This window comes from Cydia splendana, chromosome 10, assembly GCF_910591565.1.
Source record: "Cydia splendana chromosome 10, ilCydSple1.2, whole genome shotgun sequence".
In the NCBI taxonomy this organism is placed as follows: Eukaryota; Metazoa; Arthropoda; class Insecta; order Lepidoptera; family Tortricidae; genus Cydia; species Cydia splendana.
The window spans coordinates 22,488,756-22,514,362 of record NC_085969.1 but is presented as its reverse complement, the minus strand read 5'-3'; the positions used below and the strand labels follow the sequence as shown (position 1 = coordinate 22,514,362).

Genomic DNA, 25,607 nt, shown 5'->3' with positions numbered 1-25,607 from the left:
AGTACTTGCCAAACGATATAAAGTACGATAAAAGGGTCTCCGTTACCGAATTGCTACATCCCGCGGATAGAATAGATATTACCTTCAAAGAAGTTTTTAATCAGGAACAACTTGACCTATACTATGAAGATAATGAAATGCACAGGGTCTTCACTGACGGTAGTAGGCACGACGGGTTGGTCGGCGCGGCTGTTGTGATTGACTACCCTGACGGTAGGAGTTTAATGAAGAAACTCAAGTTACACAGCAGCTGCACTGTATTCCAGGCCGAGTGCTTAGCAGTAGAAAGTGCTTGTAGAGAGTGCATTCAACAAGAATTACCAAAGGTCGCTGTTTTCTCGGACTCCAAAGCTGCACTGATGGAAATCTCTAATCGTAGCAGTACAAACAGCATTGTGAACAGAATTCATAAGTTATTATATAATATCAGGGAGTCTGGGAAAACAGCGATACAATTCTGCTGGATTAAGGCGCATGTTGGCCTGATCGGGAACGAAAGGGCTGACATGGCGGCCAAAGCTGCAGCAGCATTACATAAGTCACCAGATTACGATCTTTTCCCGCTATCGTATCACAAAATCAACCATAAGAAATACATTTTCGAGATGCACAGCAAATGGTATGAGGACAGCACGACTGGCAGACACATGAAAAAGTACTTACCTAGCATCGAAACAATCAGAAAGCTGCGTGGCTCTTTGTCAGTCAGTTTTCAGTTGACTCAAATACTCACGGGGCATGGCTATCATAAAACATACCTACACCGCTTCAAGATAGCAGATGACAACCGATGCCCCTGTGACAATACTACCTGTCAAACTATTGACCATCTATTAACACAGTGCCCGTATTATGACCGAGCTCGTTTTGAGCACGAAATAATATGCCAAAATATTAATATAGATCCTTATGACATCAATAGTATAATAACTAAGGAAACATCTATAGAATCGTTCAATAAATTCATAAATAAAATTATAAACAGTTTAAAGAAATTCAATAATACTTAAAGTTAACTATTAAATCATAGTACAAATATAACAGTTTAAACAATTTATAAAGATTAATAAATTATAGATAAAACTTAAAAACCATAGTTCTAATTATAAAAATAATTCATTTAAAATAAACTTGAAATAATGTCGCCCGTATCCTTTGCGGGGACATTATATTCAAGATTAAAGGTAATGCGATGCCGGGTCTCAAATTAGTTGAGCCCCGGCGCCCACACATAAGATTAATAGAAATATCAGAATTATAGCCGCAGGGGCAATGGTCGCCCGTATTGATAGCGAGGGCCATTCTCCCATAATAACATAGTATCTTAAAAAAAAAAAAAAAAAAAAAAAAACCTAACCTAACCTAACCTAACCTAACCTAACCTAACCTAACCTAACCTAACCTAACCTAACCTAACCTAACCTAACCTAACCTAACCTAACCTAACCTAACCTAAGCTAACCTAACCTAACCTAACCTAACCTAACCTAACCTAACCTAACCTAACCTAACCTAACCTAACCTAACCTAACCTAACCTAACCTAACCTAACCTAACCTAACCTAACCTAACCTAACCTAACCTAACCTAACCTAACCTAACCTAACCTAACCTAACCTAACCTAACCTAACCTAACCTAACCTAACCTAACCTAACCTAACCTAACCTAACCTAACCTAACCTAACCTAACCTAACCTAACCTAACCTAACCTAACCTAACCTAACCTAACCTAACCTAACCTAACCTAACCTAACCTAACCTAACCTAACCTAACCTAACCTAACCTAACCTAACCTAACCTAACCTAACCTAACCTAACCTAACCTAACCTAACCTAACCTAACCTAACCTAACCTAACCTAACCTAACCTAACCTAACCTAACCTAACCTAACCTAACCTAACCAAGCTCTTTTAAAAGTGACCAAATACTACCCGAATTAATTGATTTTTGGCACAATTTTAGTACTCAATGAGCCCGATTTTTTGATACCTCACTTATTTTCATAGTCCCTTTAGTTCCGTAAATATTCAAATTTTTCCTTCTTTTCAAAATCTCACTTTTTCAAAAATTCATAACTCGGCCATCTTTCCACTTTTTAACATTTTTTCTTTTCTTAAAAATCGGTTTTTGTCATTCCTAAATAATTTCATTCTAAAAATAGTCTATTCTTATACAACTTCACATAGAAATAACCAACTTTCTTCACTTTTTAATTGCACCTGCCAAAAACCTACAGGCAATATACATTTACATTAATATTTCTGAATCCACCCAATAGATATTTCAAATTTATATTTCATTAAGTAAAGTTAATTTTTGTCGTCTATTTTTGCTCTATAAACAACTTCGTATCTTTTATAGTTTTTCTAATAACTTCTAAGTTCACTTCCGTCGTCTTCTGACCTAACTTTTTCACACTTTCCAATTGTTTGTTCAACGAAACTCATCTTAAAATTCTGAAACTCAATACACTTTTAAAGCTTACTAAGCTCTATTTTTTGGTACTACTCTTATCTCGTGAGCCCTTCTGGTTACGGAGATATTAAATTTTTAGTGTTTTTCAAATTTCTCAAATTTTCAAAAATTCAATTCTCAGCCGTTTTTCAACTTTTTTATAATTTTCTTTCTTTATAAAATTGCGCTTTGGTATTCCATTAAAACAGTTTAATAATAAATAGTAGCTTCTATACCACTTTATAGTTTAATTTCATAATTTCTTGGTTATTTTACGGTGCCTGCAGGAATTATAGCGGCAATCCACTTTAATTACATTTTTCTTTATTTCTACCTGGTAGATTTCTCTTTTTATTATTTTATGTGATAGATCTTTTTGTTTTTCATTTTCGTTTCTATAAACTTTTCTCGTAAACTCTTTGCTGTCCTTTAAAATCAACCCTTTACCTAATATTATAATTTAATCGTAATTTCTTTATTTCTACGCCATTCATTGCTCTTAAAATCAGAAATTAGCATCGTAGGTAGTAGTTAATTTGTGCATTTTATATTATAAGTTTTATAGCGATTACTTGCGTACTTTAGAAAATATTAATAAATGAAAATGGTTCCCCGTTCACCAGTTAAAAACCGCCTGCGCTCTGCAAGACCAGAGCACCACAATGATGAGCAGGAACATCAGCAGGATGCTTACCAGGGGCAGCCGCTGGCCTCTCAGAACCAGCAGCAGGCTCCTCAAGAGCAATCGGAGACTCAGCCTGAACACATCGATGAGCAGGAACCCGCTGTAGCGAATACAAGCGAAGTAAGTCTCATTGATATGGACCTGCCAAAGCTGAATACTCACGTTATGGACGCGACATTCACGCTTGGACATGCAGTAGCGACAGCGACAGAAACAAACAAAAAGCTCACCAGCACTCATAGGCCCGCGGTCGCTTTTAACATCGACAGCTCCGGCGATATGGAGCCTCTTCAACTCAGCCAAGAAACACCGGTAATTTTAAATAAAGAAACCACGACACCGAAAGATCGGTCTGACCACAGCCAGAACGATGTGTTTGCTTATCTGAGAGACATACAGACCAATCCGCAGCAGCAGCAGCGGCTGCAATCGCAACTACAATCGCAGCCGCTGCCACAGTCGCAGCTTCAGACGCAATCGCAGCATCAGACGCAATCGCAAAACCCGGCACAGACCACCAAAGCTAAAGTAAAGACCTCTAAAAAACTTAAGCCTGAAGACGTGGTTGAAATCGGTGCATATGCATCCGATATCACCGACATTGACTCGTTTTTCTCCGTAGTTGGTCATTTAGCCAAATTTACTGAAAAGGCGGTTAACGAGGAGAAAAGCGTCAATAGAGCCAACAAGGACGCTATCACCAGAGCATCCTTTGAAATAATAAAGGCCCTAGATAAAGGTCGACACATCATGAAATACGATGTGCAACCCTCAAAAATTAGAGAAATCAGGCAGGTGCTCGAGGAGGCCAGAAGTCCTCCACCCGCACGGACTCAGTTTAGAATGTCAGATAGTCACACAACAATACCGCCCATAAGTGCAGAAATCAGTGAAGGGCTGAACAAGACATGCATGACTGGAGTTACAGAGTCCCTGACCGGCATTTCACAAAGACTTTGTGAGCTGCCGAAAAGAACAGAAATGGCCCAACTCATCAAAGACACCGTTCAGCAAGAACTTGGAGAGATAAAAACAATTTTACATAATCTCCGCAAACACGAACACACAGACAGAAGTCTTACTTCAAGTCAGAAGCAATGCCCCGTCACATCCAATTTTAATGATGAGATTATGGTAGAGGATGGAGAGGGAGATTTCACTCCGGTCCTCTCAAAGAAAGATAGGAGGAGGCGTGCGCAGGGGCTACGTACGGAAACTGCACCTGGGCCAATTGACTCTACCACCCGGGCGAGATACACCGTAATGATAGAGTCAATTGATCCCAGACATAACGGAGAGGAAATAGTAAAGGAGATAAAAAATAAGGTTGATGTTGTGGAGATGGGCATAGAAGTTAACAATGTTCGTGTCACTAAACAACAGAAAGTTGCCGTAATATGCAACTCAGAAAAGGACCGCGCAAAGTACGCCAAAGCTGTGAAAACGCACACCGAGAGACTCACAGTGACTATTCCACAACTGCGTAAACCCCTGCTAAGACTCATAGGTGTTACACCTGATGTAACAAATGAGAAAGTGGCAGAGGCCGTAGTGAAACAAAATGAGAGTCTGATAGGTAATATCCCACAGGTAGAACGGCAGGTCAGAGTTGTTCGACGAAATAGGGGTAGAACCACCGCGACCAATAATTTGGTCATCGAAGTTAGCCCCTCAATGTGGGCCACTCTCAAAGACCGTAAGATCCGAATTGGGTACCAGATTATACCGGTGTATGATCACTCACCCATTGTACAATGTTTCCGATGCCAGGAGTACGGCCACAGGGCACCAAACTGCCTAAACAAAAACGTCTGCGGCTACTGCACTCTAGATCATGACACACGCAGTTGTCCACAAAGGCCGAACGCATCACCCTGCTGCGCCAACTGTAAAAAACAGGGCGTAGTACACGATCATCCAGCGTATAGCACTGACTGCCCAGAATGGCAGAAGTGGGACCGGATAGCTCGGCTATCGGTCCAGTATTGCTAAGGGCAGCCAGATGCAACATCAAAGATTAAATAATTCACAGAATGACACTGGACGACCTAATATGCTCCGTGGCAATAATACACCTAGACTTGCATGTGATAATAACACCCTTTCTGTTGTGCAAGCAAACTTAGCCCGTAATCAGCATGCTTCTGAGGAAATAGTACGATGCGCATTAGAGGACAAATACGACATAATTTTTATCACTGAACCATACGTTGGTAGAGGCACTAAAATGAAACCAGTAACTGATTATGACCTATTTCAACAATCCGACATGACAAGCACCAATCCAACCAAGGCATGTATTGCAGTAAAACGTAAACTGGGTACATGCCTTGCAATGACGCAGCATATAACCACAAACTTAGTCACCATACAGTTATGCCTGAGGAACAACCAAAAAATATATCTAACATCTGTATATGTAGAGCCTAAAGAAGATCCCTTACATACATTGAAGAATTTGGAAAACATCATTCAACTTTATAAAAACCAAATGCATATTGTCTGTGGTGACTTTAATGGGTGGCACACATCATGGGGCTCAGTGAAGAACAATGACAGAGGCAGGCTTATTTATGACATTGCTCTAAATAACGACTTTGTTACATGCAACTTCGGCGCAGAACCGACTTTTGAAGCAACAACACATAGCAGAATAAGAACATCAGTGATCGATCTAACTCTGGTTTCTGCAACTTTCGCAGATAAAATTGAAGAATGGAAAGTTAACCATGCTATCACACCCTCCTCAGATCACCATGCCATCCAATTTAAAATAAATCTTAACAGTAATAAGGTCAAAAAGAAAACATCTACAACCACTTTTAAATATAACACTAGTCAGGCCGATTGGAATGAATTCGAAACCATCTTAAAAGAAAATATAACTACATCTGGCTATGACACTACTGACATTGATAACTTAAACCCTAATCAATTAGATACATATATAAGCAGCATAACCAATGTCATTACTAATACATGTAACAATGTTTTTAGGAGAAATACGCCTTTAACAAGAATACCTTGGTGGACCCCAGAACTGACTATATTAAAGAAAAAGGTAATACATTTGCACCACCGATTACAGGATTTGAAGAGGGGAAATAAGGACTTGACTGGGATTATTGCGGAACTCAATGAGGCCCGTGATGAATACGCCCAAAAAATGCGAGATACATCCACCAAAGCCTTCAGAGAGTTCTGCAATAAGCAAGGGAAAGACGACGTCTGGTCAGTCACTAACAGGCTCCTTAAATGCAAACCCCCGCCGCTACCGCCTGCCACGTTAAGAATTGAAGGAGACCGTTACACAACTACTGCGATTGACACAGCGGAGAAACTTACCACCAAATTCTTCCCCGATGACGACTTAAGTGAAGACACACCCTGCCACACTCTGGTCCGAAAATACACACAAGTTAACAACAACCAATACGTAGATAATAATGAAAAGCCATTTACTATCGCTGAAATTAAAGAAGCAATTAAATATATGTCATCTAAAAAAGCTCCAGGCTTAGACCATTTAACCGCAGATATCTGCAAACATTTCACAGACATATATCCCGAATTAATGACTAAAATATATAATAGATGCCTTACGACTAATTACTTTCCCACTGCCTGGAAATGCGCCTACATAAAAACAATACCTAAACCTAATAAAGACAATTATAACTGTATATCTTCCTATCGGCCTATTGGACTGATAAACGTTTTCGGTAAAATACTAGAAAAATTAATAGCAAAACGTCTAACATACCACATGCAAAAGACTTCTGCATGCAGTGATCATCAGTACGGTTTTAAGGAGCAACGCTCAACCACTGATGCACTGCATAAAGCAATAAATATTATCAGGGAGGCTAAGGCAGAAAAGAAGCTGGTACTGGTCATATCACTAGACATTCAAGGAGCGTTCGATCATGCCTGGTGGCCAGCCCTGTTAAAACGGCTAAAACAAACAAAATGTCCTGCAAACATATATCACATCATACAGAGCTATCTGACTAATCGCACTGTAACCCTTAATTATGCAGACGCATCGATAAGTAAAGCACAGACCAGAGGTTGCGTCCAAGGGTCAGTCCTTGGACCCATCTTTTGGAATACGATAATTGATTCGCTACTAGTTCAGAGTCTGCCACCGGGAAATTACATGCAGGCCTACGCTGACGATGTGTTGCTTATATGTACTGGGGAAGACCTCATGCAGTTAGAGCGTAACGCCAATTCAGTGCTCGAAGGAGTATATAAATGGGGTATTGATAACAAATTAGCTTTTGGACCCCAGAAAACTAAAATGCTTACACCAACCCCCAAGGCCAAGGCTGCAAAGGTCCAAATGAATGGTATAAACATAAAATTTGACACTAAATTTAAACTACTAGGCGTGATAATAGATGAACACCTAACTTTTGTTGACCACAGTGAATATATCATCAAAAAGGCGCAGTCCATATACAAGAAGCTCTGTATCTATATTAAGCCAACTTGGGGGATTCACGCTGGAAATGTGAACACCATCTACAGGCAGGTAATTGAACCGATAGTTACCTATGCGGCAGAGATATGGCACCCCGCTGTAAAGTACAAAAAGGTCATTGGTTCATTACTTAGCCTCCAGCGTGGTTTCGCAATAAAGATGGTTCATGGTTTCAGGACATTACCGACTGTAGCATCTATTGCACTGGCCGGGTTGACACCCCTTCACCTAAAAGTCCAAGAGGTTGCCTCGACGGAAAAGGTGAAGCGTACACAGATAACTGAGTACTTGCCAAACGATATAAAGTACGATAAAAGGGTCTCCGTTACCGAATTGCTACATCCCGCGGATAGAATAGATATTACCTTCAAAGAAGTTTTTAATCAGGAACAACTTGACCTATACTATGAAGATAATGAAATGCACAGGGTCTTCACTGACGGAAGTAGGCACGACGGGTTGGTCGGTGCGGCTGTTGTGATTGACTACCCTGACGGTAGGAGTTTAATGAAGAAACTCAAGTTACACAGCAGCTGCACTGTATTCCAGGCCGAGTGCTTAGCAGTAGAAAGTGCTTGTAGAGAGTGCATTCAACAAGAATTACCAAAGGTCGCTGTTTTCTCGGACTCCAAAGCTGCACTGATGGAAATCTCTAATCGTAGCAGTACAAACAGCATTGTGAACAGAATTCATAAGTTATTATATAATATCAGGGAGTCTGGGAAAACAGCGATACAATTCTGCTGGATTAAGGCGCATGTTGGCCTGATCGGGAACGAAAGGGCTGACATGGCGGCCAAAGCTGCAGCAGCATTACATAAATCACCAGATTACGATCTTTTCCCGCTGTCGTATCACAAAATCAACCATAAGAAATACATTTTCGAGATGCACAGCAAATGGTATGAGGACAGCACGACTGGCAGACACATGAAAAAGTACTTACCTAGCATCGAAACAATCAGAAAGCTGCGTGGCTCTTTGTCAGTCAGTTTTCAGTTGACTCAAATACTCACGGGGCATGGCTATCATAAAACATACCTACACCGCTTCAAGATAGCAGATGACAACCGATGCCCCTGTGACAATACTACCTGTCAAACTATTGACCATCTATTAACACAGTGCCCGTATTATGACCGAGCTCGTATTGAGCACGAAATAATATGCCAAAATATTAATATAGATCCTTATGACATCAATAGTATAATAACTAAGGAAACATCTATAGAATCGTTCAATAAATTCATAAATAAAATTATAAACAGTTTAAAGAAATTCAATAATACTTAAAGTTAACTATTAAATCACAGTACAAATATAACAGTTTAAACAATTTATAAAGATTAATAAATTATAGATAAAACTTAAAAACCATAGTTCTAATTATAAAAATAATTCATTTAAAATAAACTTGAAATAATATCGCCCGTATCCTTTGCGGGGACATTATATTCAAGATTAAAGGTAATGCGATGCCGGGTCTCAAATTAGTTGAGCCCCGGCGCCCACACATAAGATTAATAGAAATATCAGAATAATAGCCGCAGGGGCAATGGTCGCCCGTATTGATAGCGAGGGCCATTCTCCCATAATAACATAGTATCTTTAAAAAAAAAAAAAAAAAAAAAACCTAACCTAACCTAACCTAACCTAACCTAACCTAACCTAACCTAACCTAACCTAACCTAACCTAACCTAACCTAACCTAACCTAACCTAACCTAACCTAACCTAACCTAACCTAACCTAACCTAACCTAACCTAACCTAACCTAACCTAACCTAACCTAACCTAACCTAACCTAACCTAACCTAACCTAACTCAAAACCTAACCCAACTCAAAACCTAACCTAACTCAAAACCTTACCTCACTCAAAACCTAACCTAACTCAAAACATTTTTTTTTTTTTTTTTTTTTTGTCGCAGGGGAAATGCGTTTACACATCCACCCCGGGCTGGAGGGGCCCATCGTGGGGTGGTATGTGGGACTCGCTCCTCCCGTAACTCCCTCTGCTAATCAGAGGGAGGGGTGGAGAATACCCACTAAAACCCCTGCGGCGTTACCCTCTCTGCCGTTATAGGGGAGCACCGTGAGGTCACTAATATTCTACCACGATGCTCCCCCGGCCGCCCCGGCCGTTCACCGGGGGCACCCTCAGATTAGAGGAGGAGGGATTGTGTAACGCTACAACCCCTCCTCGAGCGCGTAGAGCCTTATTTGCGGGTCCCCAGCCCGCAGCTCTACTGGGGAATCAAGGCATTGACGAATTGCCGCCGCCTGACTCCCCTCCGTCTTTGCCGTAGCGGATGCGCATCGGCTCTGGCCTCGCGCGCCCGCTCCGCTTCTTCTTTTTTTCGCATAACTTTTTCGCAAAAGTTGTGGAACGCCGCCCAGGATCTCTCGCTGACTATGGTTTTTGCTACTATATTGTGCAGCGAGAGATCATCCACGTTTAGGGCCATTTCCAGCTCCCATCTCTCAGGAGCCCAGGTTGGGCATTCCACCATCGTGTGGTAGGCAGTGTCGTCTTCGTAGCCGCAGTGGTGACAAACCGGCGAAGGTTCCCTCCTTATTGTGTACAGGTAATGACCGAAGCAGCCGTGTCCAGTCATTACCTGCACTTGTCTGTACGTAAGGGTACCACTTTTTCGGTCTAGCCAGCTGTCAAAAGATGTGAGGAGCGCCGCTACGGTATACGTACCATAGGGCTCGTCCTCCAGCTGGCTTTTCCAACGATCCCTCGCTCTCTTCTTTTCAGCATCAAGCCGAGCCTCCAACTCCCTGGGAGCCAGACGCTCATCGGCGATGCGTAACTCCGTTCGCTGGTTGTACGTCTCGGCCAGGAGTCGGGCGTCAAGCTCCCACGGTATGGTGCCGGCGAGGGCGCAAGCGGCTGCGTGCCCTATGGTCTTGTACCCTCTTATGATGCGTTGCGCAATCACTCTCTGCGGCCTTCGGAGGAGGGCCCTCGTTTTGCTGTTAAGCCTCCCGGCCCATATAGGTGCCCCGTATAGTGCCATGCTGCGAACGACGTTCGCATATAGGCGTCGGCAAACCTAACTCAAAACCTAACCTAACAAAACATTTTTTTTTAAGCAGTGGAAATGCATTTATGCATCCACCCCGGGCTGGAGAGGCCCATCGTGGGACTCGCTCCTCCCGTAACTCCCTCTGATTAGCAGAGGGAGGGGAGGAGAATACCCACTAAAACCCCTGCGGCGTTATCCTCTCTGCCGTTATAGGGGAGCACCGTGAGGTCACTAATATTCTACCACGATGCTCCCCCCGCCGCCCCGGCCGTTCACCGGGAGCACCCTCAGATTAGGGGAGGAGGGATTGTGTAACACTACAACCCCTCCTCGAGCGCGTAGAGCCTTATTTGCGGGTCCCCAGCCCGCAGCTCTACTGGGGAATCAAGGCATTGACGAATTGTCGCCGCCTGACTCCCCTCCGTCTTTGCCGTAGCGGATGCGCATCGGCTCTGGCCTCGCGCGCCCGCTCCGCTTCTTCTTTTTTTCGCATAACTTTTTCGCAAAAGTTGTGGAACGCCGCCCAGGATCTCTCGCTGACTATGGTTTTTGCTACTATATTGTGCAGCGAGAGATCATCCACGTTTAGAGCCATTTCCAGCTCCCATCTCTCAGGAGCCCAGGTTGGGCATTCCACCATCGTGTGGTAGGCAGTGTCGTCTTCGTAGCCGCAGTGGTGACAAACCGGCGAAGGTTCCCTCCTTATTGTGTACAGGTAATGACCGAAGCAGCCGTGTCCAGTCATTACCTGTACACACTATACGTAAGAGTACCACTTTTTCGGTCTAGCCAGCTGTCAAAAGATGTGAGAGCGCCGCTATGGTATACGTACCATAGGGCTCGTCCTTCAGCTGGCTTTTCCAACGATCCCTCGCTCTCTTCTTTTCCGCATCAAGCCGAGCCTCCAACTCCCTGGGAGCCAGACGCTCATCGGCGATGCGTAACTCCGTCCGCTGGTTGTACCTCTCGGCCAGGAGTCGGGCGTCAAGCTCCCACGGTATGGTGCCGGCGAGGGCGCAAGCGGCTGCGTGCCCTATTGTCTTGTACCCTCTTATGATGCGTTGCGCAATCACTCTCTGCGGCCTTCGGAGGAGGGCCCTGCGGCCTTCGGAGGAGGGCCCAACCTAACTCAAAACCTAACCTAACTCAAAACCTAACCTAACTCAAAACCTAACCTAACTTAAAACCTAACCTAACTCAAAACCTAACCTAACTTAAAACCTTTTTTTTTTTTTGTCGCAGGGGAAATGCGTTTACGCATCCACCCCGGGCTGGAGGGGCCCATCGTGGGGTGGTATGTGGGACTCGCTCCTCCCGTAACTCCCTCTGCTAATCAGAGGGAGGGGAGGAGAATACCCACTAAAACCCCTGCGGCGTTACCCTCTCTGCCGTTATAGGGGAGCACCGTGAGGTCACTAATATTCTACCACGATGCTCCCCCGGCCGCCCCGGCCTTCGGAGGAGGGCCCAACCTAACTCAAAACCTAACCTAACTCAAAACCTAACCTAACTCAAAACCTAACCTAACTCAAAACCTAACCTAACTCAAAACCTAACCTAACTTAAAACCTTTTTTTTTTTTGTCGCAGGGGAAATGCGTTTACGCATCCACCCCGGGCTGGAGGGGCCCATCGTGGGGTGGTATGTGGGACTCGCTCCTCCCGTAACTCCCTCTGCTAATCAGAGGGAGGGGAGGAGAATACCCACTAAAACCCCTGCGGCGTTACCCTCTCTGACGTTATAGGGGAGCACCGTGAGGTCACTAATATTCTACCACGATGCTCCCCCCGCCGCCCCGGCCGTTCACCGGGGGCACCCTCAGATTAGAGGAGGAGGGATTGTGTAACGCTACAACCCCTCCTCGAGCGCGTAGAGCCTTATTTGCGGGTCCCCAGCCCGCAGCTCTACTGGGGAATCAAGGCATTGACGAATTGCCGCCGCCTGACTCCCCTCCGTCTTTGCCGTAGCGGATGCGCATCGGCTCTGGCCTCGCGCGCCCGCTCCGCTTCTTCTTTTTTTCGCATAACTTTTTCGCAAAAGTTGTGGAATGCCGCCCAGGATCTCTCGCTGACTATGATTTTTGCTACTATATTGTGCAGCGAGAGATCATCCACGTTTAGGGCAATTTCCAGCTCCCATCTCTCAGGAGCCCAGGTTGGGCATTCCACCATCGTGTGGTAGGCAGTGTCGTCTTCGTACCCGCAGTGGTGACAAGCCGGCGAAGGTTTCCTCCTTATTGTGTACAGGTAATGACCGAAGCAGCCGTGTCCAGTCATTACCTGCACTTGTCTGTACGTAAGGGTACCACTTTTTCGGTCTAGCCAGCTGTCAAAAGATGTGAGGAGCGCCGCTATGGTATACGTACCATAGGGCTCGTCCTCCAGCTGGCTTTTCCAACAATCCCTCGCTCTCTTCTTTTCAGCATCAAGCCGAGCCTCCAACTCCCTGGGAGCCAGACGCTCATCGGCGATGCGTAACTCCGTCCGCTGGTTGTACCTCTCGGCCAGGAGTCGGGCGTCAAGCTCCCACGGTATGGTGCCGGCGAGGGCGCAAGCGGCTGCGTGCCCTATGGTCTTGTACCCTCTTATGATGCGTTGCGCAATCACTCTCTGCGGCCTTCGGAGGAGGGCCCTCGTTTTGCTGTTAAGCCTCCCGGCCCATATAGGTGCCCCGTATAGTGCCATGCTGCGAACGACGTTCGCATATAGGCATCGGCATGGAGCTTGGGGGCCTCCTACATTGGGCAATAGACGGCTCAGCGCCAAGGCGGCACCAACGAGCCGAGGAACCAGGTTGGTAAAATGTTCCTCAAACTCCCACTTGCTGTCCAAGACTAGGCCCAAGTATTTGATGTGAGCCCTCAGGGGGACCGCCTCACCCCCTACTGGGATCACATCGTTGGGTCCCAGTCTCCAGCCTCTTCTTTTAAAGACCACGGCGTCGGTCTTATTGAGGGACACGGCAATCCCTAGGAGGTTGATGCGTCCCACCGTGAGTTCGGTTGCGACAGCGGCTCTCCTCAGTGACGCCATCTGTTAGTTTACCACGGTACTCTATAGTGGTATCATCTCTATGGTGGTGGCATCCTCAGTGGACCTATGTGCCCTAAAGCCAAATTGTCTCTCAGACAGTACTCCACTCCTTTCTAGGAACCTGATGAGTCTGTTATTGACCAGTTTTTTCAGAATCTTCGAGAGTACACTGAGTAGGGATATAGGTCTATAGTTGCAAGGTTCATTCTTAGGTCCGTCCTTATATATGGGGGTGATAGATGCTATTTTCCACTGTTCTGGAAAGTGACTCGTACTTAAACTTAGGTTATAAATATGTACTAATGGTTGCAATAATAAGTGGCCAACAGATTTGATCAGATCGCCGCTGATACCATCTAGGCCCGGCGCACTATTATTTTTAAGCTGCGCGATAATATTCCTGATTTCATTGACATTTGTAGGGTGCATGAAGAAGGATTCGGAAGGACTTTCTGTAATATTTACCTTGGCGGCTAAAGTCTTCTCACAATCCCCAGTTTGAGTAAATAATGTATCTGCAAGCTTTTTACTCGCCGACGAAAAGAAGTTATTGCACCTATTCAAAGACTGCTTGGGGTCACTAGGACCCTGTTTACTGACTACTGTTTGTGTTTGTGTAGGTTACTACAATTACTAAGTGCAATAAGCCCTTTTGTGTTAATTAGTTTGTTATTGTGGTCACTGAAGGCCTCTATATTGAATGCGTATGGTTAGTATTTCTATTCCTCATTAAATGGCAAGTAGTTGTATGTTAGTTTTGAGCAATTACTACAAATATAGTGATTAGAAGAACGTCTATTAAATGACCAGTTTTAATGACATATTTATGACAGAAGACTCATAAGATATAATACCGCGTTCTTTGCGTGCCTTCTGACTAATAAACATTACCACTTTAGTTTTATACTTGTAAGTAAATTCTGTCAGCTATGTATTACTATTTATGACTGCTTAACGTAATTTTAGACTTTCTGTGTCGCTGTCTTGCGCACAAAAATACAATTGATGCATAATAAAAGAATTTTAGGAATGTTCTTATTTATTGGCGCCATATAGTTTTAATAGTTGTTAACTTTTTCCAAGAGCTCATCCGGCAAGTCAAATTTTCGGGTTTGAAATTATAGCACAGATTAATAAATAGTTACTACGTAACAGATACTTCATTCCCAAACAAAAGCAAAAATACCTACGCTATAATAGCCTACAGAACCTTAATAATAATACCTGCTGCTCAGGACAAGAAGAAATGTACCATAATTACGCGCACAAAGAGTCGAGACTGTGTTGCCCGCCGTTCGAGTCACGTGCCAACGCGTCATCGTAAGAATGCGCTAGGGTTGTAGCTACCCTACCTATGATGATTATTGTAATAAAACCAATGTTGCGAATCAAATATGTTTTAGTTTTAATATAATGATTTATAATTTTTTCACTTCTCGGAATTCTCTGTTATTACAATTTTATAAGTAAGTAGTTGAAAATATCCTAAATCGCGTAAATAATTTTAATAAATATTCAGGAGCAAAGCGACGGACAATCAACGGTTTTTAAAAGTTGTAATACGGTGCTACCAGGCCGATTAATTATTACGTCGTCAAAGTTATTTAATAATACTTTTTCTAACCCTTCAATATAATTATTAAACTTTCAGGTAGGACCTTTAGCCCGCCATAAAAAGATGAATTTTTATTATAGGCTTTTTTCCTTTGTTTTTTTGACTTTTTCACCCATCTACTGCACAATAATTACGTGGTTTCGGCATTTCGAAGCATAAGCGCGGGAAACGCGCGGTGCAATGCGGTGCGAGCGCTGAGGCGGGCGTTCGGCGGCCCTCTGTCGGTTGTATCGTCGACGATACGCCGAGCGGTAGGCATATAGCGCGTGGCCTTGAGCGTGTGACGGAGGCCTGATTATAGCAGGGTGGTAGGGTGGCAGTTTGCATACGCAAATGACGAAAATGTAAACATATTTGATGTCATCTACAAAGTTAACGATCGGTGTCGGTCTTCTTTATTTACTAGACTTCGGTTAGGGTTTCGATAATATAGTCTGTGGGGCGGCCGGGCCGTGACGGGAATTAGAAACAAAATAAATATGGACATTTGAAAATAGTTTATTATTTTGGCCTATACATAAGTTAGTTGTGGTCGGCCGTCGGTCGTCGCTCGTCGGGTCGGGCCGGGTTCTAGCGCGCACAGTCGATCAGGGAGCGCGAGCAGCCGCAGGGACCCGACAGTCACTCGGCGCGGGCTCGGTCCGGGGGCTCCAGCGCGCGCAGCTCGTCGGGCAGCGCGTGCAGGCGCAGGCCGCGGCCAGGGACCCGACAGTCACTCGGCGCGGGCTCGGTCCGGGGGCTCCAGCGCGCGCAGCTCGTCGGGCAGCGCGTGCAGGCGCAGGCCGCGGCCAGGGACCCGACAGTCACTCGGCGCGGGCTCGGTCCGGGGGCTCCAGCGCGCGCAGCTCGTCGGGCAGCGCGTGCAGGCGCAGGCCGCGGCCAGGGACCCGACAGTCACTCGGCGCGGGCTCGGTCCGGGGGCTCCAGCGCGCGCAGCTCGTCGGGCAGCGCGTGCAGGCGCAGGCCGCGGCCAGGGACCCGACAGTCACTCGGCGCGGGCTCGGTCCGGGGGCTCCAGCGCGCGCAGCTCGTCGGGCAGCGCGTGCAGGCGCAGGCCGCGGCCAGGGACCCGACAGTCACTCGGCGCGGGCTCGGTCCGGGGGCTCCAGCGCGCGCAGCTCGTCGGGCAGCGCGTGCAGGCGCAGGCCGCGGCCAGGGACCCGACAGTCACTCGGCGCGGGCTCGGTCCGGGGGCTCCAGCGCGCGCAGCTCGTCGGGCAGCGCGTGCAGGCGCAGGCCGCGGCCAGGGACCCGACAGTCACTCGGCGCGGGCTCGGTCCGGGGGCTCCAGCGCGCGCAGCTCGTCGGGCAGCGCGTGCAGGCGCAGGCCGCGGCCAGGGACCCGACAGTCACTCGGCGCGGGCTCGGTCCGGGGGCTCCAGCGCGCGCAGCTCGTCGGGCAGCGCGTGCAGGCGCAGGCCGCGGCCAGGGACCCGACAGTCACTCGGCGCGGGCTCGGTCCGGGGGCTCCAGCGCGCGCAGCTCGTCGGGCAGCGCGTGCAGGCGCAGGCCGCGGCCAGGGACCCGACAGTCACTCGGCGCGGGCTCGGTCCGGGGGCTCCAGCGCGCGCAGCTCGTCGGGCAGCGCGTGCAGGCGCAGGCCGCGGCCAGGGACCCGACAGTCACTCGGCGCGGGCTCGGTCCGGGGGCTCCAGCGCGCGCAGCTCGTCGGGCAGCGCGTGCAGGCGCAGGCCGCGGCCAGGGACCCGACAGTCACTCGGCGCGGGCTCGGTCCGGGGGCTCTAGCGCGCGCAGCTCGTCGGGCAGCGCGTGCAGGCGCAGGCCGCGCTCCAGCAGCACGTCGGGCAGCGCGCCGCCGCCGCCCGCCGCCCCGAGCGCCGCGCACCGCACCGTCAGCCACTGACCGACACGACACATAATTATTGTAATACCATTATCGCTTAACGTTTCGTCGTCGAAGCCTCGTGTGGCCTATTTTTCAATAGAAACGAAACATGAAAACGATGACAATGATCAAATGAAATAACGGGAGGGGGCGGGGCGTACCTTGTGGGCGGGCAGCGCGTCCATGGCGGCGTGCGCGACGTACTCGAGGCGCGGCGCCGGCGCGCGCGCCTCCGCCTCGAGGCGCAGCGCCCAGGGCAGCGCGGCGGCGTGCGCGTCCCCGTGCCTGCGCAGGCGCCGCGCCAGCGCGCCGGCGGCGGCGGGCGCCAGCGTGGCGGCGCCGAGCAGCGCCGGCCACGTGGCGCCCAGCGCGCGCGCCGCCGGCAGGCTGCAGTCGGCCGCCGCCGCGTTCGACCACAGCGGCGTGCCGCTCGACACTAAATAAATAGATAAGTCGTTTCGTTTTTACCCTAAACGCATAATAACTAAACAAGCGTAAAACGCGCATTCATTTTTATTAAACATGTCCACATATAATATAAGGAAAGCAGTAATTCCATCATAAAAAATTGCATTGTATGAGATTGTACCGACCTAGGGCCAGCACCGCGTTGTTAGGGTAGCGCCGCGACAGCTCCCTCGCCGCCGCGGTGCCGTGGCGGGTCCGCAGCACCAGCGCCGCCGCCTGCTGCTCGCGCCAGCGCGCCGCCGCACCCGCGCCGGTGGGAGAGGCCTGCCAATCAACGATGAAGTCTCAAAATTGCTACCCCAAATACGCTAACACATCGGAAACTTAGTGACGCAACTAATGCGCTCGCCTCGCGCGGCCAAAATAACGCGATGTAATCGTTTCTTGCGAATGAACTCAATTTACGACACGCCAGCATTGCGATCCTTAATAACCCTTTTCCAGGCCGCACCAATCTACAAGGTTTTCCCGAAAAATCCAAATACATATATTCCAATTAATCCAGTTTTGATGATTCATTTGAAGAAAAGTCAAATTTCCCGAAAGTGCTTGAATCTTAAATCGGAAAGCTAAAGTTGAAATTCTAGTGGCGCGTATGTGGTCGATAACTCGTACTATGCCTGGAAAAGGGTTAAGTAAATAAGTTAGTCAACAATGTAAGTGGAGTAGACAGCGACACGGGCGGTCTCACCAGGAGCCGCTGCAGCAGGCGGTGGCGGGTCGCCTGGTCGGCCAGCAGCGCCCGCGCGGCGCCCCACTCGGCGGCGCCGGGCAGCAGCAGCCGCGAGTCTATAATGTAAGTGGAGTAGACAGCGACACGGGCGGTCTCACCAGGAGCCGCTGCAGCAGGCGGTGGCGGGTCGCCTGGTCGGCCAGCAGCGCCCGTGCGGCGCCCCACTCGGCGGCGCCGGGCAGCAGTAGCCGCGAGTCTATAATGTAAGTGGAGTAGACAGCGACACGGGCGGTCTCACCAGGAGCCGCTGCAGCAGGCGGTGGCGGGTCGCCTGGTCGGCCAGCAGCGCCCGCGCGGCGCCCCACTCGGCGGCGCCGGGCAGCAGCAGCCGCGAGTCTATAATGTAAGTGGAGTAGACAGCGACACGGGCGGTCTCACCAGGAGCCGCTGCAGCAGGCGGTGGCGGGTCGCCAGGTCGGCCAGCAGCGCCCGCGCGGCGCCCCACTCGGCGGCGCCGGGCAGCAGCAGCCGCGAGTCTATAATGTAAGTGGAGTAGACAGCGACACGGGCGGTCTCACCAGGAGCCGCTGCAGCAGGCGGTGGCGGGTCGCCTGGTCGGCCAGCAGCGCCCGCGCGGCGCCCCACTCGGCGGCGCCGGGCAGCAGCAGCCGCGAGTCTATAATGTAAGTGGAGTAGACAGCGACACGGGCGGTCTCACCAGGAGCCGCTGCAGCAGGCGGTGGCGGGTCGCCTGGTCGGCCAGCAGCGCCCGCGCGGCGCCCCACTCGGCGGCGCCGGGCAGCAGCAGCCGCGAGTCTATAATGTAAGTGGAGTAGACAGCGACACGGGCGGTCTCACCAGGAGCCGCTGCAGCAGGCGGTGGCGGGTCGCCTGGTCGGCCAGCAGCGCCCGCGCGGCGCCCCACTCGGCGGCGCCGGGCAGCAGCAGCCGCGAGTCTATAATGTAAGTGGAGTAGACAGCGACACGGGCGGTCTCACCAGGAGCCGCTGCAGCAGGCGGTGGCGGGTCGCCTGGTCGGCCAGCAGCGCCCGCGCGGCGCCCCACTCGGCGGCGCCGGGCAGCAGCAGCCGCGAGTCTATAATGTAAGTGGAGTAGACAGCGACACGGGCGGTCTCACCAGGAGCCGCTGCAGCAGGCGGTGGCGGGTCGCCTGGTCGGCCAGCAGCGCCCGCGCGGCGCCCCACTCGGCGGCGCCGGGCAGCAGCAGCCGCGAGTCTATAATGTAAGTGGAGTAGACAGCGACACGGGCGGTCTCACCAGGAGCCGCTGCAGCAGGCGGTGGCGGGTCGCCTGGTCGGCCAGCAGCGCCCGCGCGGCGCCCCACTCGGCGGCGCCGGGCAGCAGCAGCCGCGAGTCTATAATGTAAGTGGAGTAGACAGCGACACGGGCGGTCTCACCAGGAGCCGCTGCAGCAGGCGGTGGCGGGTCGCCTGGTCGGCCAGCAGCGCCCGCGCGGCGCCCCACTCGGCGGCGCCGGGCAGCAGCAGCCGCGAGTCTATAATGTAAGTGGAGTAGACAGCGACACGGGCGGTCTCACCAGGAGCCGCTGCAGCAGGCGGTGGCGGGTCGCCTGGTCGGCCAGCAGCGCCCGCGCGGCGCCCCACTCGGCGGCGCCGGGCAGCAGCAGCCGCGAGTCTATAATGTAAGTGGAGTAGACAGCGACACGGGCGGTCTCACCAGGAGCCGCTGCAGCAGGCGGTGGCGGGTCGCCTGGTCGGCCAGCAGCGCCCGCGCGGCGCCCCACTCGGCGGCGCCGGGCAGCAGCAGCCGCGAGTCTATAATGTAAGTGGAGTAGACAGCGACACGGGCGGTCTCACCAGGAGCCGCTGCAGCAGGCGGTGGCGGGTCGCCTGGTCGGCCAGCAGCGCCCGCGCGGCGCCCCACTCGGCGGCGCCGGGCAGCAGCAGCCGCGAGTCTATAATGTAAGTGGAGTAGACAGCGACACGGGCGGTCTCACCAGGAGCCGCTGCAGCAGGCGGTGGCGGGTCGCCTGGTCGGCCAGCAGCGCCCGCGCGGCGCCCCACTCGGCGGCGCCGGGCAGCAGCAGCCGCGAGTCTATAATGTAAGTGGAGTAGACAGCGACACGGGCGGTCTCACCAGGAGCCGCTGCAGCAGGCGGTGGCGGGTCGCCTGGTCGGCCAGCAGCGCCCGTGCGGCGCCCCACTCGGCGGCGGCGGGCAGCAGCAGCCGCGAGTCTATAATGTAAGTGGAGTAGACAGCGACACGGGCGGTCTCACCAGGAGCCGCTGCAGCAGGCGGTGGCGGGTCGCCTGGTCGGCCAGCAGCGCCCGCGCGGCGCCCCACTCGGCGGCGCCGGGCAGCAGCAGCCGCGAGTCTATAATGTAAGTGGAGTAGACAGCGACACGGGCGGTCTCACCAGGAGCCGCTGCAGCAGGCGGTGGCGGGTCGCCTGGTCGGCCAGCAGCGCCCGCGCGGCGCCCCACTCGGCGGCGCCGGGCAGCAGCAGCCGCGAGTCTATAATGTAAGTGGAGTAGACAGCGACACGGGCGGTCTCACCAGGAGCCGCTGCAGCAGGCGGTGGCGGGTCGCCTGGTCGGCCAGCAGCGCCCGTGCGGCGCCCCACTCGGCGGCGCCGGGCAGCAGCAGCCGCGAGTCTATAATGTAAGTGGAGTAGACAGCGACACGGGCGGTCTCACCAGGAGCCGCTGCAGCAGGCGGTGGCGGGTCGCCTGGTCGGCCAGCAGCGCCCGTGCGGCGCCCCACTCGGCGGCGCCGGGCAGCAGCAGCCGCGAGTCTATAATGTAAGTGGAGTAGACAGCGACACGGGCGGTCTCACCAGGAGCCGCTGCAGCAGGCGGTGGCGGGTCGCCTGGCTTGGCCAGCAGCGCCCGCGCGGCGCCCCACTCGGCGGCGCCGGGCAGCAGCAGCCGCGAGTCTATAATGTAAGTGGAGTAGACAGCGACACGGGCGGTCTCACCAGGAGCCGCTGCAGCAGGCGGTGGCGGGTCGCCTGGTCGGCCAGCAGCGCCCGTGCGGCGCCCCACTCGGCGGCGCCGGGCAGCAGCAGCCGCGAGTCTATAATGTAAGTGGAGTAGACAGCGACCCGGGCGGTCTCACCAGGAGCCGCTGCAGCAGGCGGTGGCGGGTCGCCTGGTCGGCCAGCAGCGCCCGCGCGGCGCCCCACTCGGCGGCGCCGGGCAGCAGCAGCCGCGAGTCTATAATGTAAGTGGAGTAGACAGCGACACGGGCGGTCTCACCAGGAGCCGCTGCAGCAGGCGGTGGCGGGTCGCCTGGTCGGCCAGCAGCGCCCGTGCGGCGCCCCACTCGGCGGCGCCGGGCAGCAGCAGCCGCGAGTCTATAATGTAAGTGGAGTAGACAGCGACACGGGCGGTCTCACCAGGAGCCGCTGCAGCAGGCGGTGGCGGGTCGCCTGGTCGGCCAGCAGCGCCCGTGCGGCGCCCCACTCGGCGGCGCCGGGCAGCAGCAGCCGCGAGTCTAGACTGTAAGTGGAGTAGACAGCGACACGGGCGGTCTCACCAGGAGCCGCTGCAGCAGGCGGTGGCGGGTCGCCTGGTCGGCCAGCAGCGCCCGTGCGGCGCCCCACTCGGCGGCGGCGGGCAGCAGCAGCCGCGAGTCTATAATGTAAGTGGAGTAGACAGCGACACGGGCGGTCTCACCAGGAGCCGCTGCAGCAGGCGGTGGCGGGTCGCCTGGTCGGCCAGCAGCGCCCGTGCGGCGCCCCACTCGGCGGCGCCGGGCAGCAGCAGCCGCGAGTCTATAATGTAAGTGGAGTAGACAGCGACACGGGCGGTCTCACCAGGAGCCGCTGCAGCAGGCGGTGGCGGGTCGCCTGGTCGGCCAGCAGCGCCCGCGCGGCGCCCCACTCGGCGGCGCCGGGCAGCAGCAGCCGCGAGTCTATAATGTAAGTGGAGTAGACAGCGACACGGGCGGTCTCACCAGGAGCCGCTGCAGCAGGCGGTGGCGGGTCGCCTGGTCGGCCAGCAGCGCCCGCGCGGCGCCCCACTCGGCGGCGCCGGGCAGCAGCAGCCGCGAGTCTATAATGTAAGTGGAGTAGACAGCGACACGGGCGGTCTCACCAGGAGCCGCTGCAGCAGGCGGTGGCGGGTCGCCTGGTCGGCCAGCAGCGCCCGTGCGGCGCCCCACTCGGCGGCGGCGGGCAGCAGCGCGCGCAGCAGCCGCGCGCCGCACCCGAGCGCGGCCGAGGGGGACTCGTCCAAGGTCGACAGCTCTTCCTCGATGGAGGCGCAGCGCCGATCGCACTATGTGAAAAAACAGAAAGACGTACGGATTGCAAAACGGTCGCGTTTGTTCAGATTCAGAGAATGCACCTGAAGGCCCGTTTACACATTGATTAGTGTTTAGTGCGAGTTTATACATTCGCTACTTGCGTATCAACTCGCACTAAACACTAAGCGATGTGTTAACGAGCCGTAAATGAAGACAAGTTTTTTTAGCTTTAAATTTACTGTTTAAAAGTACCGTTTGTTCTGGGTTTTGAATAGATCATTTTACAAAAGAGTACATTGGCTAACAAGAAAGAACCATTTAATTCCTAAAGCGGGCCACAGACCATCAGTTTTAACTGCAAAGTTTTAACCGTCCAATCAAACTGTTCAGTTAGAACTTTATCTAATGAAATTTCGATTAGATCGTCAGTTCAACTGCACAGTTCAAAATTTGCCTACACACGTACGTTTTAACTGAACAGTTAAAACTGTGCAGTTAAAACTGATGGTCTGTGGCCCGCTTAAGTGATAGTAATGAGCACCTCCTCCCTGGCTTCCCGCAGCAAGTCCGGCGCCGGCTTGGCGGCGGGGTCGGCGGGGTCGGCGGGCAGCGCGCGGCGCAGCGCCGCGCACGCCAGCGCGCACGCGCCCGCCGCCGACAACACGCCGCACGCGCCGCCGTGCACCTCGTCCACAATTCTGCCGTTCCATAACAGAGGATTACATCATTTATTATTTTATTGTCATAATTGTGTACAAAGTATAGCATGTTATAAATGTATAGGTATCAACAATTTTGCCCATTTCAAGCGTACGAAAATTATACCTATACTCGCCGCCTGCAACAAAATTGAAACTTATAACCGCGCACGAACCGTGAATCTTCTTTGCGCGCCGCAGTTTTATGACCGAGCGGTACGGTACGGGGCTATCACTTGACAAGTTTTAGTTTAGTTTAAATATGTAGGAATTACAAACGTTTATTCTGTAAACATAAAATTTTTATCCGGAGATAGTATGTCTGATTCTCACGGAAGTAGGTATGCCACAGCTGTATTCCTTTGAAAATATGTCGGTCAGTTCCTAATATTGTTTCTGGGCAACCAATATTCAATAAATTAAAGATGTTTATTTTAACTATTACTAAGTAAGGACTTAGATTTGGGTTTCGAAACCATTGTGTATTTTCAATACGCCTGCCCGACAGGCGCGCCGGCCAAATGTACCTAAACCGCGTAGTGACACCCCCTGGTAACGGCCAAGCCGTACTGTTTGACCAAGATGTTGGCTTTATACAGTTAGAGCTTATAAAGTTAGGACTTACATAGTAAAAGTCTTGGTACCTACTACTTGGCAACACTTTACAGATTTTTCTCTCTATATACACCTAGTAGTCTACCTTCATGCCAAATATCAAGTGTTTAAGTGATCTAGAAGTGGGTTAGGTTTTTGTCTATAAGTATTAATTATTATTTTTCCATCGAAATATCAATAATTTCCAGTTTTCAGATTTTTCCCTCTATACACACCTAATAGTCTACCTTCATGCCAAATTTCAAGTTTCTAGGTCATCTGGAAGTGGGTTAGGTTTATGATCTATATGTCAGTCAGTCACAAAAACGCCGGTTTTTAAACGTTAATTTATCAATAACTGTTTGAGCTACGTTTATGAAATTTTGTATTTTGGACAAGCTAAGGGGCTTCAATACATGTGCCAAATTTCATTTGTGTACGTTAAATAGGTTTCAAGTTGTGAAGGGATCAAAAGTAGCCCGAAATGGTTCGTGTAATATTACACACGGTTGCTGCGTCGCCAGTTCCTTTTTCTTTGAACTTGGCTGGACACGCTACCGCGTGTCTAGATAATGTGTAGAGAAAGGTCCAAGAGATTCCATTGTGTTCATTTTAAAAATAATTCACAGACACTTTTTTTTTGGAAAACAAACGTTGATTTGACATTTACTGAGTTACCCCAGAATATGATGCCATAGGTTAATAATGCATAAACATTACCGTAATATGATTGCTTGGAAACCTCTTTTATTGTTATGTTGGTTAAGATAGATATCGCATAACAGTCACTGGCGTTTCTTTGTTTATTTTCTCTATATGTAACTTCCAATTTAGGCCGTAGCCACAGAATAACTAATAGTACTACCGTAGCGCCGTCGCCGATAAATTTATGATCGGCGCGGAAATGAGCATATTTAAGAACAGCAGCGTCGAAAAATGACACGAAACACGTGCGTGATGTTGTGGTTACCTGGCGATGTACAGCGGATGTGTGGTGGGCACGCTGGCATCCTGCAGCGCGGCCCGCAGCGCGGCCATGACGGCGCGGCGGCCGGCGCCCGGCTTCCCTCCCCCTCCACGCGGCGCCGCGGCGTGCGCCAGGCGCGCGAACGATGTCATCGCTGTGGTTACCTGGCGATGTACAGCGGATGTGTGGTGGGCACGCTGGCATCCTGCAGCGCGGCCCGCAGCGCGACCATGACGGCGCGGCGGCCGGCGTCCGGCTTCCCTCCCCCTCCGCGCGGCGCCGCGGCGTGCGCCAGGCGCGCGAACGATGTCATCGCTGTGGTTACCTGGCGATGTACAGCAGATGTGTGGTGGGCACGCTGGCGTCCTGCAGCGCGGCCCGCAGCGCGACCATGACGGCGCGGCGGCCGGCGTCCGGCTTCCCTCCCCCTCCGCGCGGCGCCGCGGCGTGCGCCAGGCGCGCGAACAGCGCGAACTATGTCATCGCTGTGGTTACCTGGCGATGTACAGCAGATGTGTGGTGGGCACGCTGGCGTCCTGCAGCGCGGCCCGCAGCGCGACCATGACGGCGCGGCGGCCGGCGTCCGGCTTCCCTCCCCCTCCGCGCGGCGCCGCGGCGTGCGCCAGGCGCGCGAACAGCGCGAACTATGTAATCGCTGTGGTCACCTGGCGATGTACAGCAGAAGTGTGGTGGGCACGCTGGCGTCCTGAGCGCGGCCCGCAGCGCGACCATGACGGCGCGGCGGCCGGCGTCCGGCTTCCCTCCCACTCCGCGCGGCGCCGCGGCGTGCGCCAGGCGCGCGAACGATGTCATCGCTGTGG

At 51.6% G+C, this 25,607-nt stretch overlaps 2 protein-coding genes across 2 annotated transcripts; both read right to left on the bottom strand.

The window, feature by feature from the left end:
• Window positions 1–9,874: 9,874 nt before the first annotated feature.
• LOC134794600 (uncharacterized) lies at window positions 9,875–10,654 on the bottom strand. Its single transcript, XM_063766406.1, has one exon. The coding sequence runs from the start codon at window positions 10,652–10,654 to the stop codon at window positions 9,875–9,877; it is 780 nt and encodes a 259-aa protein (XP_063622476.1).
• A 382-nt stretch (window positions 10,655–11,036) lies between these two features.
• On the bottom strand, window positions 11,037–11,408 carry LOC134794599 (uncharacterized). The gene has a single exon (XM_063766405.1). The coding sequence runs from the start codon at window positions 11,406–11,408 to the stop codon at window positions 11,037–11,039; it is 372 nt and encodes a 123-aa protein (XP_063622475.1).
• Between the last annotated feature and the right edge of the window lie 14,199 nt (window positions 11,409–25,607).